This window comes from Berghia stephanieae, chromosome 5 (assembly GCF_034508935.2).
Source record: "Berghia stephanieae isolate SIO BIC M18660-M18661 chromosome 5, UCSD_Bste_1.3, whole genome shotgun sequence".
NCBI classification, from domain to species: Eukaryota; Metazoa; Mollusca; class Gastropoda; order Nudibranchia; family Aeolidiidae; genus Berghia; species Berghia stephanieae.
Genome location: NC_088364.1, coordinates 41,464,664 through 41,478,552, shown reverse-complemented (window position 1 = coordinate 41,478,552; position 13,889 = coordinate 41,464,664). Strand labels below are relative to the sequence as shown.

The 13,889-nt window shown below is 32.1% G+C and overlaps 1 protein-coding gene across 1 annotated transcript in view; it reads right to left on the bottom strand.

Annotated features, from left to right (window-relative positions):
- LOC144972932 (uncharacterized) overlaps window positions 1–13,889 on the bottom strand; it is a 19,793-nt gene continuing 5,904 nt past the window's right edge. Inside the window, exons 5-9 of the mRNA XM_078914762.1 lie at window positions 13,395–13,483; window positions 11,336–11,406; window positions 8,403–8,502; window positions 3,009–3,033; window positions 1–583 (exon numbers count right to left, since the gene is read on the bottom strand). Coding sequence (XP_078770888.1) covers window positions 476–583; window positions 3,009–3,033; window positions 8,403–8,502; window positions 11,336–11,406; window positions 13,395–13,483 — 393 coding nt within the window. The 3' untranslated portion in view covers window positions 1–475. The remainder of the gene's footprint in view (window positions 584–3,008; window positions 3,034–8,402; window positions 8,503–11,335; window positions 11,407–13,394; window positions 13,484–13,889) is intronic.

Sequence of the window (13,889 nt, the reverse complement as noted above, 5' to 3'; positions counted from 1 at the left end):
TCATGTTTTATGTTTTTAATTAATTAGAATTCTAATAATATATATTCCAAATTTTAACAAAATTAGCATTTTTTAATAAACTTGAGAAAAGAATAGTAAAATATCTACCCAAAATGGCAGTATTTTGTATTAGCATTTTTGAGACTGACATCCACATTAGCACCTCTATATTGACCAATGTAGATATTGAGTTATAAAATCATATAATATAAACCCCATTACATCATCAATTTATTTACACAATAATGAATACATATCAAGTACTTTATTAAAAGATTACAAAATAATGACAATAAATAATATTGATTTAATATCAGTTGACTAGATTGTGTTAGTTCTCATAACTAACCGAAATTGGACTGTGTAAATCATAAAATTAAAATTTGATTCATAAATGATCACTGTTTTAACGTTAAATATACAAAACCAGTTTTAAAACAGGGTAAGATAAAGCAATAAGATTCTACAAAATACTCTAGAAGTCTCTCTCTAGTAAAGCTAGTTCATGAATACAATCATTTCTTCGTTGCTGTAAGGCAGCCAATATTAACTCATGGTCTTTGTAAATCTTGAGCAGGCCAAACTGTTGAAGAAAAATAATGGCTTGTTTAGACTAAAGTTTATCACTAATCATTGCAAACACAGGGAAAAACATTCTCTTTCTGCTCTTTCTCAGGCAATAATATGATAATTATCATTATCATCATCATTATCATTAACATACTGTTATGACTTCCACCATCACCATTATCCTCGTCACCGATTATTTTTATTATTATCATCATCATCATCATCATCATTATTATTATTATTATTACTATTATTATTATAATTATTATTATTATTATTATTATTATTATTATTATTATTATGATTATTATTATTATTACTATCACAATCAGTATCATTATCATTATCATCATTATCATTATCATCATCATCATCATCATCATCATCACATCATCATCATCATTATTATTATTATTATTATTATTATTATTATTATTATTATTATTATCATTATTTTAAATATTATTATTATTATTATTATTATTATTATTATTATTATTATTATTATTATTATTATTATTATTATTATTATTATTATTATTATTACAGTTCACTCCGCTTAATTGCACATCGGTTAATCGCACACTCCGCTTAATCGCTATACATTCCCGAAAAACGGAATTATTTCTATATAATCGCTCCGCTTAATCACACACTTTCTCCGCTTAATCGCTACATCTTGATTCCATCTTGTTTTGAGAAAAAATATCTAAAAAATCAACAAAACAAATAAAAAAATGAGTTTCTCATTGAACTATTTCCGCACGTTAATATCGTATCACGCGTGAAAAAAAAGCTTTCCTGTCAACGCAATTCCACTATTCCTCTGACCTCGACTAGGTCAGACGGGCAATGCTTGTTAACTGACATCAAAGGATTACCTGACACGACGGGCTAATTGACTCAGCAATCGCTGTCTGCATCACAAGGTTTGAAATGTGATCACAGTCCACCCAAGGCCGTGTGTTTGTTTACATTGTCTGACCACTCCATTGCAATTCTCTATCTGTTTATTGTTTTCCTCTACTAGGTCGTGAACAATAAGAAAAGATTACAGGGAGGACTCGCGTCTCAGATTTTGATTGATCTATACGATCCCTGTCTACATTGATACACTCAAAAGACAACTGAACTGGCATCAACTCAAGGCACGTCTTTCTCCCCATCAGAAAGCTGGCTCTCGAGATGGACAGATCGACAGAATGTCGTGCTTAAAAAAGAACATGACGAAAAACACTATGCTGATGTCTTTTCTCCTAGCCAATGTAGTGATGAAGTTTTGAAACAACTTCTTCAGCAGTACGACTCTAATGACTTTTATTTACAATGCAGATGAGACAGGGCTTTACTACAATCAACGCTTCACGATTACTATTCTTACAAACAATAATGTCACACTTTGTTATCGATGAAACATGAATAAAAAGAGAAGTTGTAAAAGAAAAAAAGCCCCAAAACACCCCCCCCCAAAAAAAAAAAAACAAACAAAAAAACCCCCCCAAAAAACACCCTTCTAATTGATAATAATAATATATCTTTATTGTCCTCAAAAAAGTGGCAATTTGTCATTTGGTTACACATTTATAACAATATAATATTGACATAGTCTAATCTCTTGAATATGACGGTCCCAAGCCCGTAGGAAACTCAGAGGGGAAGGTCCTAAATGATTGGTATATGAAAGCTGGTGCTTAGATGCTATTTTAGCTTCTCCGCTTTATCGCACACTCCACTTAATCGACACACTCACCTGAACTCCCGAGGGTGTGCAATTAAGCGGAGTCGACTGTATTTTTATATATTATTATTATTATATTATATTATTATATTATTATTATTATTATTATTATTATTATTATTATTATTTTATTATTATTATTATTATTATTATTATATTATTATTATTATATTATTATTATTATTATTATTATTATTATTATTATTATTATTATTATATTATTATTATTATTATTATTAATTATTATTATTATTTCATTATTACATTATTTATCATTTTATATATTAAAAATATTTTATTATTATTTAAATTTATTTTAATAAATTATTTAATTATTATCAATTATCATTGTTACACTATTATTGAACATATTATATTTATTGCTAAATTTAATGAAAAAATTTTAATTTTCTATTTTGTACAATTATCAATTTATTATGTCTAAAATTAATGAAAATATTTTAGTGTTTTAATTTTATCTTTTACAGACAATTACCCTCTTCTTATTAATATGAAGAAATAAAAGAAATAAAACTACCCCCCCCCCCCCCCCAAAAAAAAAAAACAAAAAAAAACAACAAAAAAACAAAACAAAAAAACAACAACAAAAAAAAAAAAAACAAAAAAAAAAAAAAACAAACAAATAAACAACAGAAAACAAAATAAAATTTAAATTTGAACGTAGAAACAAAATACATACTGTGTCTACAGGTTCTTGTTCATCTCTGGATAGTGAACGAAAACATTTAAAAAATCAGTATTTCAAAAATTGTATTTCAAAAGATACAAGTTATAATTAGTAAAACCAAAAGTAATAAAGAAATAATATTCTTTGTCATGAAAAGATGGTTGTATGGAGGAATGATGGTTTATGATAGCAGGCAACCTCTTTATAACACCATTGTCGTGATAGAGATTTGTAATATAGTGGTGCAACCAATAATCATAGGGGGGAGAGGGGGGGGGGGGGGGGGGATGGGGTAAAGTACTTGGCCATGACTATCTTTCTCCAGCTATCTACAGTGGCAGGCTTCCTTGAAAATAATGCCATGCAATTTATTGAAAAGACAGAGCCAGCCAGTGAAAATTCGTCACGGCTAGCTTGTCTACAATTATCTTTGCATGGTTTATGATGATAGACAACACCATTAGTGCATTGATCGATTGAATTACATCAGGACAGGTGCCTCAACATCAGCATTTGTTGGCAACCACTGCTTTTTTTTTCTGTGGTTCAAACACATGCTGTTTGCTTTTCTTCTGGTTCAGGATAATTATGGTCAAGCTGTTGTAATATTGAGGCTTGTTCTGCAGGTGAGGCAATGCATGACAAAAAGTCACTTAGTACACTGTGAGTTGCATAATGTTCACTAGCCAATCGACCACCGTGACGCATATTTGCACATGAAAGGTATAATATTTAGCACTTTTCTCTTCAACTTGGTAGACGTAGGAGTAGCCATTATGATTCATTTTTGTATTCATGTGACTGATCAACAATCAGAGTGAGTGATAGTGGGTCGATATCCAGCATCCTATAACTATAACTATAACATGTTTCATTAGTGAGACGCATTCACTAACTGGTCGACTGCTATGGCATGAGTGTGCAATGTGCATGTGAAGCACCAACCAAGGGGATTGGATGTCATTAGTTGTCCAATCAAGCATATTCATTGGCTACAAATAAGGGATTTATTGGTTGATCCAGAAATTCACCTTCACTGTCGATTTGAAGTTGACGTCTATTATCAAATAACTGTCACTGTCACTGTACAACATTTTTCAAAAACTTAAATGTATGTCATTCTGGTGATTAAAAAAAATTACTAATGATATAACCTCTATCCTTTTTTGTAACCTAAAAAAACGTAATGATCGTCAGAAGGCTGGCACCTTACAAAAAATCCGAATGTATTTGCCGTACCATAATAAAGAGGATTTCTTTTAGCCAACTCTGTTTGGTCATACCGTATTTCAGCGTATTTTTGTGTATTTTCCTCTATAAATGCATGTATTGTTACAGTCTGGATGCCCTGTGGCATGGTCTCCTTGCAATTTATTTCAGTACAGCTGGTCTACGCGTGGTCAGCAAATTATGATTTATTACAGTCCAGCCACCATGAGTCTTTGTTGTATCACACCAACAAGTCATTTCTTTTTCAACGTTTGACAAAGTAAAATATTCATGGAAACATTTACAAATGGATTGTTCTCATTATAATGACACACACTCAGTGATGATCATTAGTGATGATTTCAGTTGAAAAGTGCAAGATAGAAATGGTAACATATAAGTACAGAAATGCTTGCATTAAAATGCAATAGGGACTGAAGCAAAGGTCGTTTATGTGACAAAGATGTGTCACAAAGATACTCCAATGATAAGATTTTTTGAAAAAATAGAGGAAAAAATTAGTTTTTATCAGTTTCTATCAGTGAAATACATTTATCTATTCTATTAAAAAATAGGGTTTGGGGATCAACATTGTTCCGTTCCACCAATGTTAAATTTTTATCACCGAGCACAGAATTATATGCTGGCAAATCGAAAAATTATGAAACTATTTTTTACAGACTGATATACAAGTAAATTGCAAACCTTTATTAAACTTCAGCCTAAATGTATCACCTGTTGACTCAAATTAATTTTAAGAAAATCTGCTAGGTCATAATACTCTGTAGTAAATTGACCATTGGCGCATGTGAGTATAGTTGTTTCTACACAAATCTAGCACGTCTACAATAAAAAATATGATGTAATTTTAAATGTCTCTTGATACTATCAGTAATAATAATCTATCTATTTTTCTTAAAAAATAGGGTTGGCTGTCTAAATTGTTCCGTAAAACCAATGTAAAATTTTTATTATCGAGCACAGAATTACTATCAAATCTAAAATTGATAAAACTATTTTTTACAGACTGATTACGAGTAACTTGCAAAGCTTTTTTCTCTTGCTATTTCTATCATCTGTTGATCAAATTAATATGAAGATAATCTGCTAGGTCTTAATACTCAGTCCTTTTTGACGTTTGACTTTTTTTTTGCGATTATAATTTATTCTACGCAATTCTAGCACATCCACAACAAAAAATTGATACTATCAAGCAATAATAATATCATCTGCAACAAAAAAATGGTGATATAATTTTAAATCTCTCTTGACATTATCAAGTATTGATAATTCTAATCTATTCTTTTAAAACAAAGGGTTGGGCATCATCATTGTTTCTAAGGCCAGCGCTAAATTTTTATCATCGAGCACAGAAATATCGGCAAATCTAAAAATACAATACAGTAGTATAATAAGTATAATGATGACCACCTATTTCTAATAGCGGATTCTCCACTTTTAATGTAAAATAAACCAATTACTGGCAATCTAGCTCCAATGGAATAGCAGAAACAATTTCTCAAAAGTTAAAAAAAGTGTGGACAAAGTATCATTCAGATTCAGGAAATGGGGGTGACACTGAGGATGAAGAATGCGATCCTTCAACACCTTTAGGAAGTTTTGGCTAGTTAATTTTAAAACTGCTGAAAAGTGTTGTTATTTAAAATGGCTCAGATGTGGTGACAGCATTTTGAAACAGCCATGACAGCAAGCTTATTGCAAGCATTTGGAAGGATGTGTCGCTAGTACTATTGGTAGACAGAACGGCTGACAAACTGTTGAGTGACATGGTCATTTCAGGCCAAACGACACTGTTCAACAACTTGGACTTCCCAGGTGAAAATGTTTGTTTGTTTTTTTGATTGACATGGCACTGAATAAAGCCACTAGGCATACACTCTTTCTCATAAACATTGTTTTTTTTTCAGTTCACTTTTGTTTTTTGTTTTTTGTTTTGAAGGGTTTTACGGCGCTTGCAACACGCTGAGGTCATATCAGCGCCAGTAAAAAGGAAGAAAAAGGGATAGTAATAAGTTCTAGAATTACAATTAAAGCACCCAGAAAAAGTTAAGACAAAGGGGAATTCGTTCAAATAGGAAACAGATGTAGATTCCAAGAGCACACTATCAAAGTACTTAGTTTGAGATCACCTAAAAGTTTCATCCAGACCCAAGTCCCCACTAAGAGGAATCCACTCAAATGTTTACAAATCATATGTTAAGAATAAAATAAATAACAGTACATAACAGAGAGGTGATTTATCATCTCCCAAAACTATAACTATACATTTGACTGTTTCCTTCCAGCCAAGGAATCCTGCCAGGGTCAGGACAAAACCTAAGTAATCTCATTCCAAGACAAAGACAGAAAGCAATTGGAAAACAGATACAGGGGGATAGAAGACACAGCAAGTACCTCCCTGCCCAATATGGGAGGTCAGGAAACCCACCCAGATTTCAGTTCACTTGCGACGCCCCCAGCAACATGATATCGATAATCTGGACAGAGATTTGGTAAAAGGCGATGTGCTTACAACACTTTCTGGATGACCCCGAGCATGACTACTGCAATCTAAACTAAGTCCGTACAAGAAGTGGCAAAACAAAAGAAACAATATATGAATGTGCCTGATTCATGTCCACAAGTTAAGTGTGAAAAACCCCATCTCATCAAACATGATGCCAACACACAGATAATTTGGCGATATTCACATAGCCGTCCACGCCATTCTCTAGCAGTTAGTTATGAGGAAGCCCGACTATGGAAATCACCTTGAAAAATTTAATAGAATCAGCCCAAAATAACATTGAAACCAGTTTACTTTTCTTCTTTTTTATTACTTTGTTTCAGCTCCCCATATATATATATATATATATATATATATATATATATATATATATATAATATATATATATATATATATATATATTATATATATATATATATATATATATATATATATATATATATATATATATATATATATATATATATATATATATATATATATATATATATATATATATATATTTATATTATATATTAACTCTAACCACCATTATCGAGCACTTTCGTACCTACAAGTACCCACCAACATTCATAAATATATATATATATATATATATATATATATATATATATATATATATATATATATATATATCTCCCCCCCCCCCTCTCTCTCTCTCTCTCTCTCTCTCTCTCTCTCTCTCTCTCTCTCTCTCTCTTTCTGTGTTTGTGTGTATGTGTCTGTGTGTGTTTGTGTGTGTGTGTGTGTGTGTGTGACATGATACATCCTTATTTATTACGCAATACCCAGGCATCACACTTTGTACGAAATCTCCAGTGTGACCTTTCTGATGGTATGGAATCATTCGTGGGGAGGGAAAGGGTCCGATACACTTTTTTACAAACCAACCAAAAGATGTCAGTGTAATAAGAGCAGAACTCATTTCAGCCATAGCGTAATAATACATACATTTACATTGCATTTTGTAGGTAAATATCTACAAGTGAATGGCTACATTGTAATGTGATTCAGCCAAAAGTGTCAGGAATTATTTCCCTGTGTACTGACCAAAAATAAAGATGGTTCGTTGTATGACAAAGCCACAAATATTTTTTAAACCCGACCTCAGATGGCGAAAGCATGTTTTCATGAAAATTAATGCAATGAGCACTTTTCAACAATTTGTAAAATATTTGAAAAGAATTGTTTCCATAAGAGTTTCTGTGACCAAACTGTCTAAAGTGCTCTGAAGTTATAGATGGAATCAGTTTTTGATAGGAGTAGCTAATTTAAATGTTATTTCTCTCGAAAAATGGGTAAAAACGAAAAATTATCTGACCAGACTGAGACCATTGCTAAAGGCAATCACCGGCCTTATGAGGGAAATTACTATTATTTATGGTGTGGCCAAATCAAGAAGGAATTTTTCCAATGCTTCGGCTGGACAAAGGATACATGGAAAAAAAAGTCGGGACTTGGACACCGTGTTACTAAAGGAGAATGTCAAAATGGAGGCCGTTATAAATGGGGTCATTGTAATGTAACTCATATTAATATTTAAGATATGAACAAAAATTGAATGAAAATATTGACAAATTGATGAGACAGAAAGGACTATTTGATTAGAAATCACCAACTGTATTTGACAGCTGACAATAAAACAAGTAGGCTTAAATATCTATTTTTACCTTGGTCTCAGTTTATACAATTTAGCTGCCAATTCTTTAGATTGTGTGATTTCAGCTTGAAACTGAACAAAGGAACAATTGCTTGCCAGACTGCCAACCCCTGCAAAAAAATAAGGACGTTATTAATTAAATGGTGTGAAATGGCTGTATGAGCATAGATTAACTCTTCCTCCTCTTCCTTTTCCTCTTCGTAGTCGTCGTCGTCGTCGTCTTCGTCGTCGTCGTCGTCGTCGTCGTCGTCGTCATCATCACATCATCATCATCATCATCATCATCATCATCATCATCATCTTCTTCTTCTTCCTCTGCCTAATGTGGATACAAACATTGCATGGCATGAGCTCATGCTTAGGTTGATAGGGAGATCGAGGTTAATGACATACTAATCCATTACGCCCCAAGAAATAAGTGAAGCCATACAAAAGCTCAATAACAACAGATCGCCAGGTCTAGATGGTGTTAGAGCAGAAGAACTAAAATGTCTTGACGACGAAGGCATGCAAATACTAGCTGATATGTTTAATAAGATATTTAAGACAAAACAAGTTCTCAATCTTGGAAGTGGAAAACTCATTATGCTAAACAAACCAAATAAAAAGAAAGGCCCTTTAGAAAATTTGCGACCAATGGTTTTATTATCCATGCTAAGAAAAGTTTTAAGCACAACCACGCTCAACAGAACTAGAGAAAAGGTAAAGGAATATCTTTCACCTTCACAAAGTGGGTTTAGAAGAGATAGAAGCACTACAGACATAGTATGGGCCCATCAATGGCTGAAAGCCAGAACGGAGGAAGAAGGAAGAATTTACCATACTTGGAATCGACTTGAGTTCAGTTTTCGACACTATATGCAGAACCAAATTGTTATCAATCCATTGACTCATTCTTGGACAAAGATCACGTGAAACTCATAAGATACCTATTATCAAATACTACATTACAATTTGAATCCGGCAGAGAATTAATAACAATATCAACATCAATTGGATCCCCTCAAGGAGACAGCTGAGTCCAATTCTATTCACGATATACCTCGAATCAGCCATGAAAGATCTAAGACCAAAATTACCACCAATAAAGAAGATTACTCGTGAATTGATATATGCAGATGATACAGACCTAATCTTTGACTTAGAACATCAAGCGAAAATATACTTGCCAATAATATCAACTACCCTAGAAGCATGGAATCTGAAGTGAATCAATCCAAAACAGAATATACAAAAATCAACAGAAATTTAAATGAATGGAAAAGTGTATGTAAACTAGGCAATTTGATCAACGAAAATGAAGACATCAGAAAACGAAAGCAACTGGCCATCAATGCATTCAACCAACTCCAAAATTTATGGAATAGAAATAACATAATCAGTGAGAATAAACGAATACAGATTTACGAGGCACTGATGATTCCGATATTGACATATAATTGTGGAACCTGGGGCCTCACAAAAAAAGATCTTAGAAAGTCTCGATTCATACCACTGCAAACAATTCCGTCGAGTAATCTGAATCTATTGGCCAGAGACAATTACAAATACTGATCTCTATGAAAACAACAGGGTCCAACGCCTGAGTACAATAATAAAAGAACAGCGATGGAGGCTATTTGGTCACATCTTACGTCGAGAAGATAACATCCCAGCCCAAACTGCAATGACAGAATATTTCCTTCATGGCAACAAATATGTAGGGAGACCACCAACATCAATAGTAACTACCCTGAACCAGGAATATCAGAAATTTCTGGATTCCAATGAGGCCGAATTAATCCCTGAAGAACTAAGAAAAACTGCAGTGCCCTCCATACTAAAGTCACAACAAGATCTTGACAGCCCAGGACCGTGACCAATGGAAACAATTAACAACATGGATGGAGAGAGCAGCTATACTTATCGACCATGACTGAATCACACAATTCTCAGCAAGCGTCATTCAGACTGCCAAGCTTACTACTACTACTACTACTACTACTACTACTACTACTACTACTACTACTACTACTACTACTACGACTACTACTACTACTACTACTATCCAAGACATATAATCAATAATCATTAAACTATAAAGTGTGTGGGGGGGGGGGGGGTTACCGATAGCTCAGTTGGTAGAGCACTCACTTCACAACATGCAAAGGGACCAAGATCGATCTTGGGTGCAGTCAAGATTTCTTTTTGACCCCCCTGTCCACCCAGCAGTAAATTGGTAGCTGAGTCTGTTAGAGCTGGCGGATATACTTTGCAATAGACTAGTGTCCTATCCAAAGGGTAGCAAGCAATTGCTATTGTCCGTTCCATGCTCTAGAAACTGGGATAAACTCCAACTCCATTGGTCTTATGGCTCTGACAGACTACTTTTAATTTAATTAAAACTATAATTTTAAGAAGAGTAAAGCAGAAATAATTCTGGATGAAGTAAATTAATTATCACAAAGAAAAAAAAAAAGTAAGTTAAACATTAGTGTGCCGAAAACAAACCAAAAATACATATTTTCTTTTCCTGTTTCTGTCTTCCGACACTGTAACAGAGTAAAACTTAAGTGATTACCTATAAAATACTTGATGAAAAATGACATTTTTCTTTTTTTAAAAATTGACTTTGATAGAAACACAACTTCTTCATAAAGAGTAAAAGAATCAAATATCTTCCTTATTAGTATCACATTATGACTGAATTTTTCATTCCAGTAATCCAACATGTGGTTATATAATTAAAGGTTATTAGCACTTATTTGCAGGTCTTATAACTGGACGGAATTATGCGCTTTATTTAACATTGTTGTAAAATACAATATTTTGCGTTGATTTGAGAGTATTTCCATTAGGTGCAACAATGAGCATAAAACAATTTGGGTTATCAGACCTGCAAATAAGTACACGTCGGTTATTAGTAAAATGCAGATGATTGTGGTTTTTTTTTTTTTTTATTACCGTGCATAAGGTCCTCTAACTCTTGGATTTCTTTCCGGATTTTTTCAGGGCTTCTTTTATAGGGCTTCTCCCTGTGTGATATGAGATAAGAGAAAATAAAAAAAAGAAACAAGTTAACAAAAGTAAAAAGATAGTCGAATTATCAATGTTTGGATAATCTTTATCAAACAGTTGAGATAAGGATTTTTAAAAAATGATCCTGATATTTAGCATAAATTTGAATTCCTCATTCCTATCAGCATCATCAGAATAATCATTATCTAGCAATGACTATCCCGCACAAATCTTTGGGCCTCTTTTTCGCTTACGAAATGCCCGAATTCGCGTCAAAATATGGGACGAAGCCGTTTCGTATATGCTATTTTAAAAAATTAATTACGACGCTGTTTATTGTTGAATATGACTGAAAGTTGGCACACAGTTAGAAAAAAGGTCATTTTAGATTATGTCATGCGACAAAACTCGTGCAATTACCAGACGACCGTTAAAAATAGATTTTTACTCTTTGGAGTAAAATATTTCTAAAACTACCGGGCATGGAGGTTTTGTCGCTGACAAGGTAATACATGAACATTTCTTCTTTTTGGTTGTAAAATTTCATATGAATATGACGAGTACTTTTCCCTTATTTTACAAAACACCATCCTAATTTGCTCTTCAAGTTTCAATCTTTTAATCCACTTATTACGCAAGATACAACCAAAGGTCGAAAAAAAATGCAGAAAAAGCGTCCCATATTTTCGCGTTTTTTTTCCTCTTTGCGGGTCATCCAAATAAATGACACCTTTGAAACTGCATAACTTGTTTATTTATGAATGGATTTTCAAAATTCAAAAACATTTTTACTCAGTGGAGATAGGGCTTTGATTTTAGACAAAAATTTTCCTCAAAAAAAGAAAAAAACATTTTTCATAGTCATTCCTACATTATCATCATCATCATCATCATCATCATCATCATCATCATCATCATTATCATCATTATTATCATTATTATTATTATCATCATTAAAATTATTATTATTATTATTATTATTATTATATATTATTATTATTATTATTATTATTATTATTATTATTATTATTATTATTATTATTATTATTTATTATTATTATATTATTATTATTATTATTATTATTATTATTATTATTATTATCATTATTATCATTATTATTAATATTATTATTATTATCATTCTTCGTCTACTTTGGTTTATGGCAGCCAGTGCCATCATGTTGACAATTAATTAGGTAGACAGACAAGTTTTTGAAGGCTTCCATGTTGAACACTTAGACAATTTCTTTTAGGAAGCTGTTTCATTCCTTTGCTGTTTTGGGGAAGAAACTGTCTGTAAGATGTTTTTGAGGCTGGAATATTGTATGTTAGTGGATGTGTTGTGCGAGCGCTATGTCGGCGGGTCAAAAGTTTAGGCAGAAATTTGGATGTAATAATTTGACTGTGGTAATATTTGTAAAAGTTAATGAGTTGTGACTGTTGTATATGGGTAATGAGTGGCAATAATCCAAGGATCTTCATGTTGGTGTCTGTTATTTCAGTTTTATTATTATTATCATTGTCATTATTATGTACGTATCATTGCAAACACAGAGAAAAACATTTTATTTCTACTTTTTCATTTTCCCAGGTAATAATGTGATCATTATCATCATCAACATCACCATTAACACACTGTTGTTACTACCACCTTCACCATTATCCTCGTCACTGATTATTATTATTATTATTATTATTATTATTATTATTATTATTATTATTATTATTATTATTATTATTATTATTATTATTATTATCATTATCATTATTATTATTATTATTTTTATTATTGTTATTATTATCATTATTGCGATATTATTGCAATATTATTATTATTGCTGCTTTATTTTATCTATTTATTTTTCAAAATCATTATCATCATCACCACCATCTTCATCATCATATTCCTTATCTGCATAATCTTATAAGTGCTTAAGCTTTGCCGAATAATCAAATTGAGTTGTTTTTTAAAATGATGAAACGGAACAAAGCAATAAACGCTCACAATAAATTGGATATGTCTCCATTATATGATGGTTTTACAATTCCTGAATGTTTGCACTTCCAGTTAATCCCAGCATCTTCTTTGTCAATCTGGTGATGGGATAGACAACAAAAATCAATAATCAGATAGAGCTTAACCATGGTTTTTTTATAATGTTCTAAGCACTTTACAATATTTATTTCTCATTCTCAGCGGAAATTAAATACATTTAACATATAGGATGTCACTGCCATCTTTTAGGTGATTATATAATGTTTCTTTAGGAGGAAGACAATATTCTTTGATACCTCCAACTTTTTACAACCTTCTTCGACTGTACTGGAATAAGAATACCCATTTCCATTTTGGCTGCAGCCAGACTAACTGGACTGGAATTTGATCTTGAATGTTTTGTCTTGTTGAAATTAAGTGAGATCATGAGTTTTATGCATACATATAGACTGAGTACATTTCAGTGGGTAATTTTTTTTCTTGGGCACTCTGTTCTTTGTATAC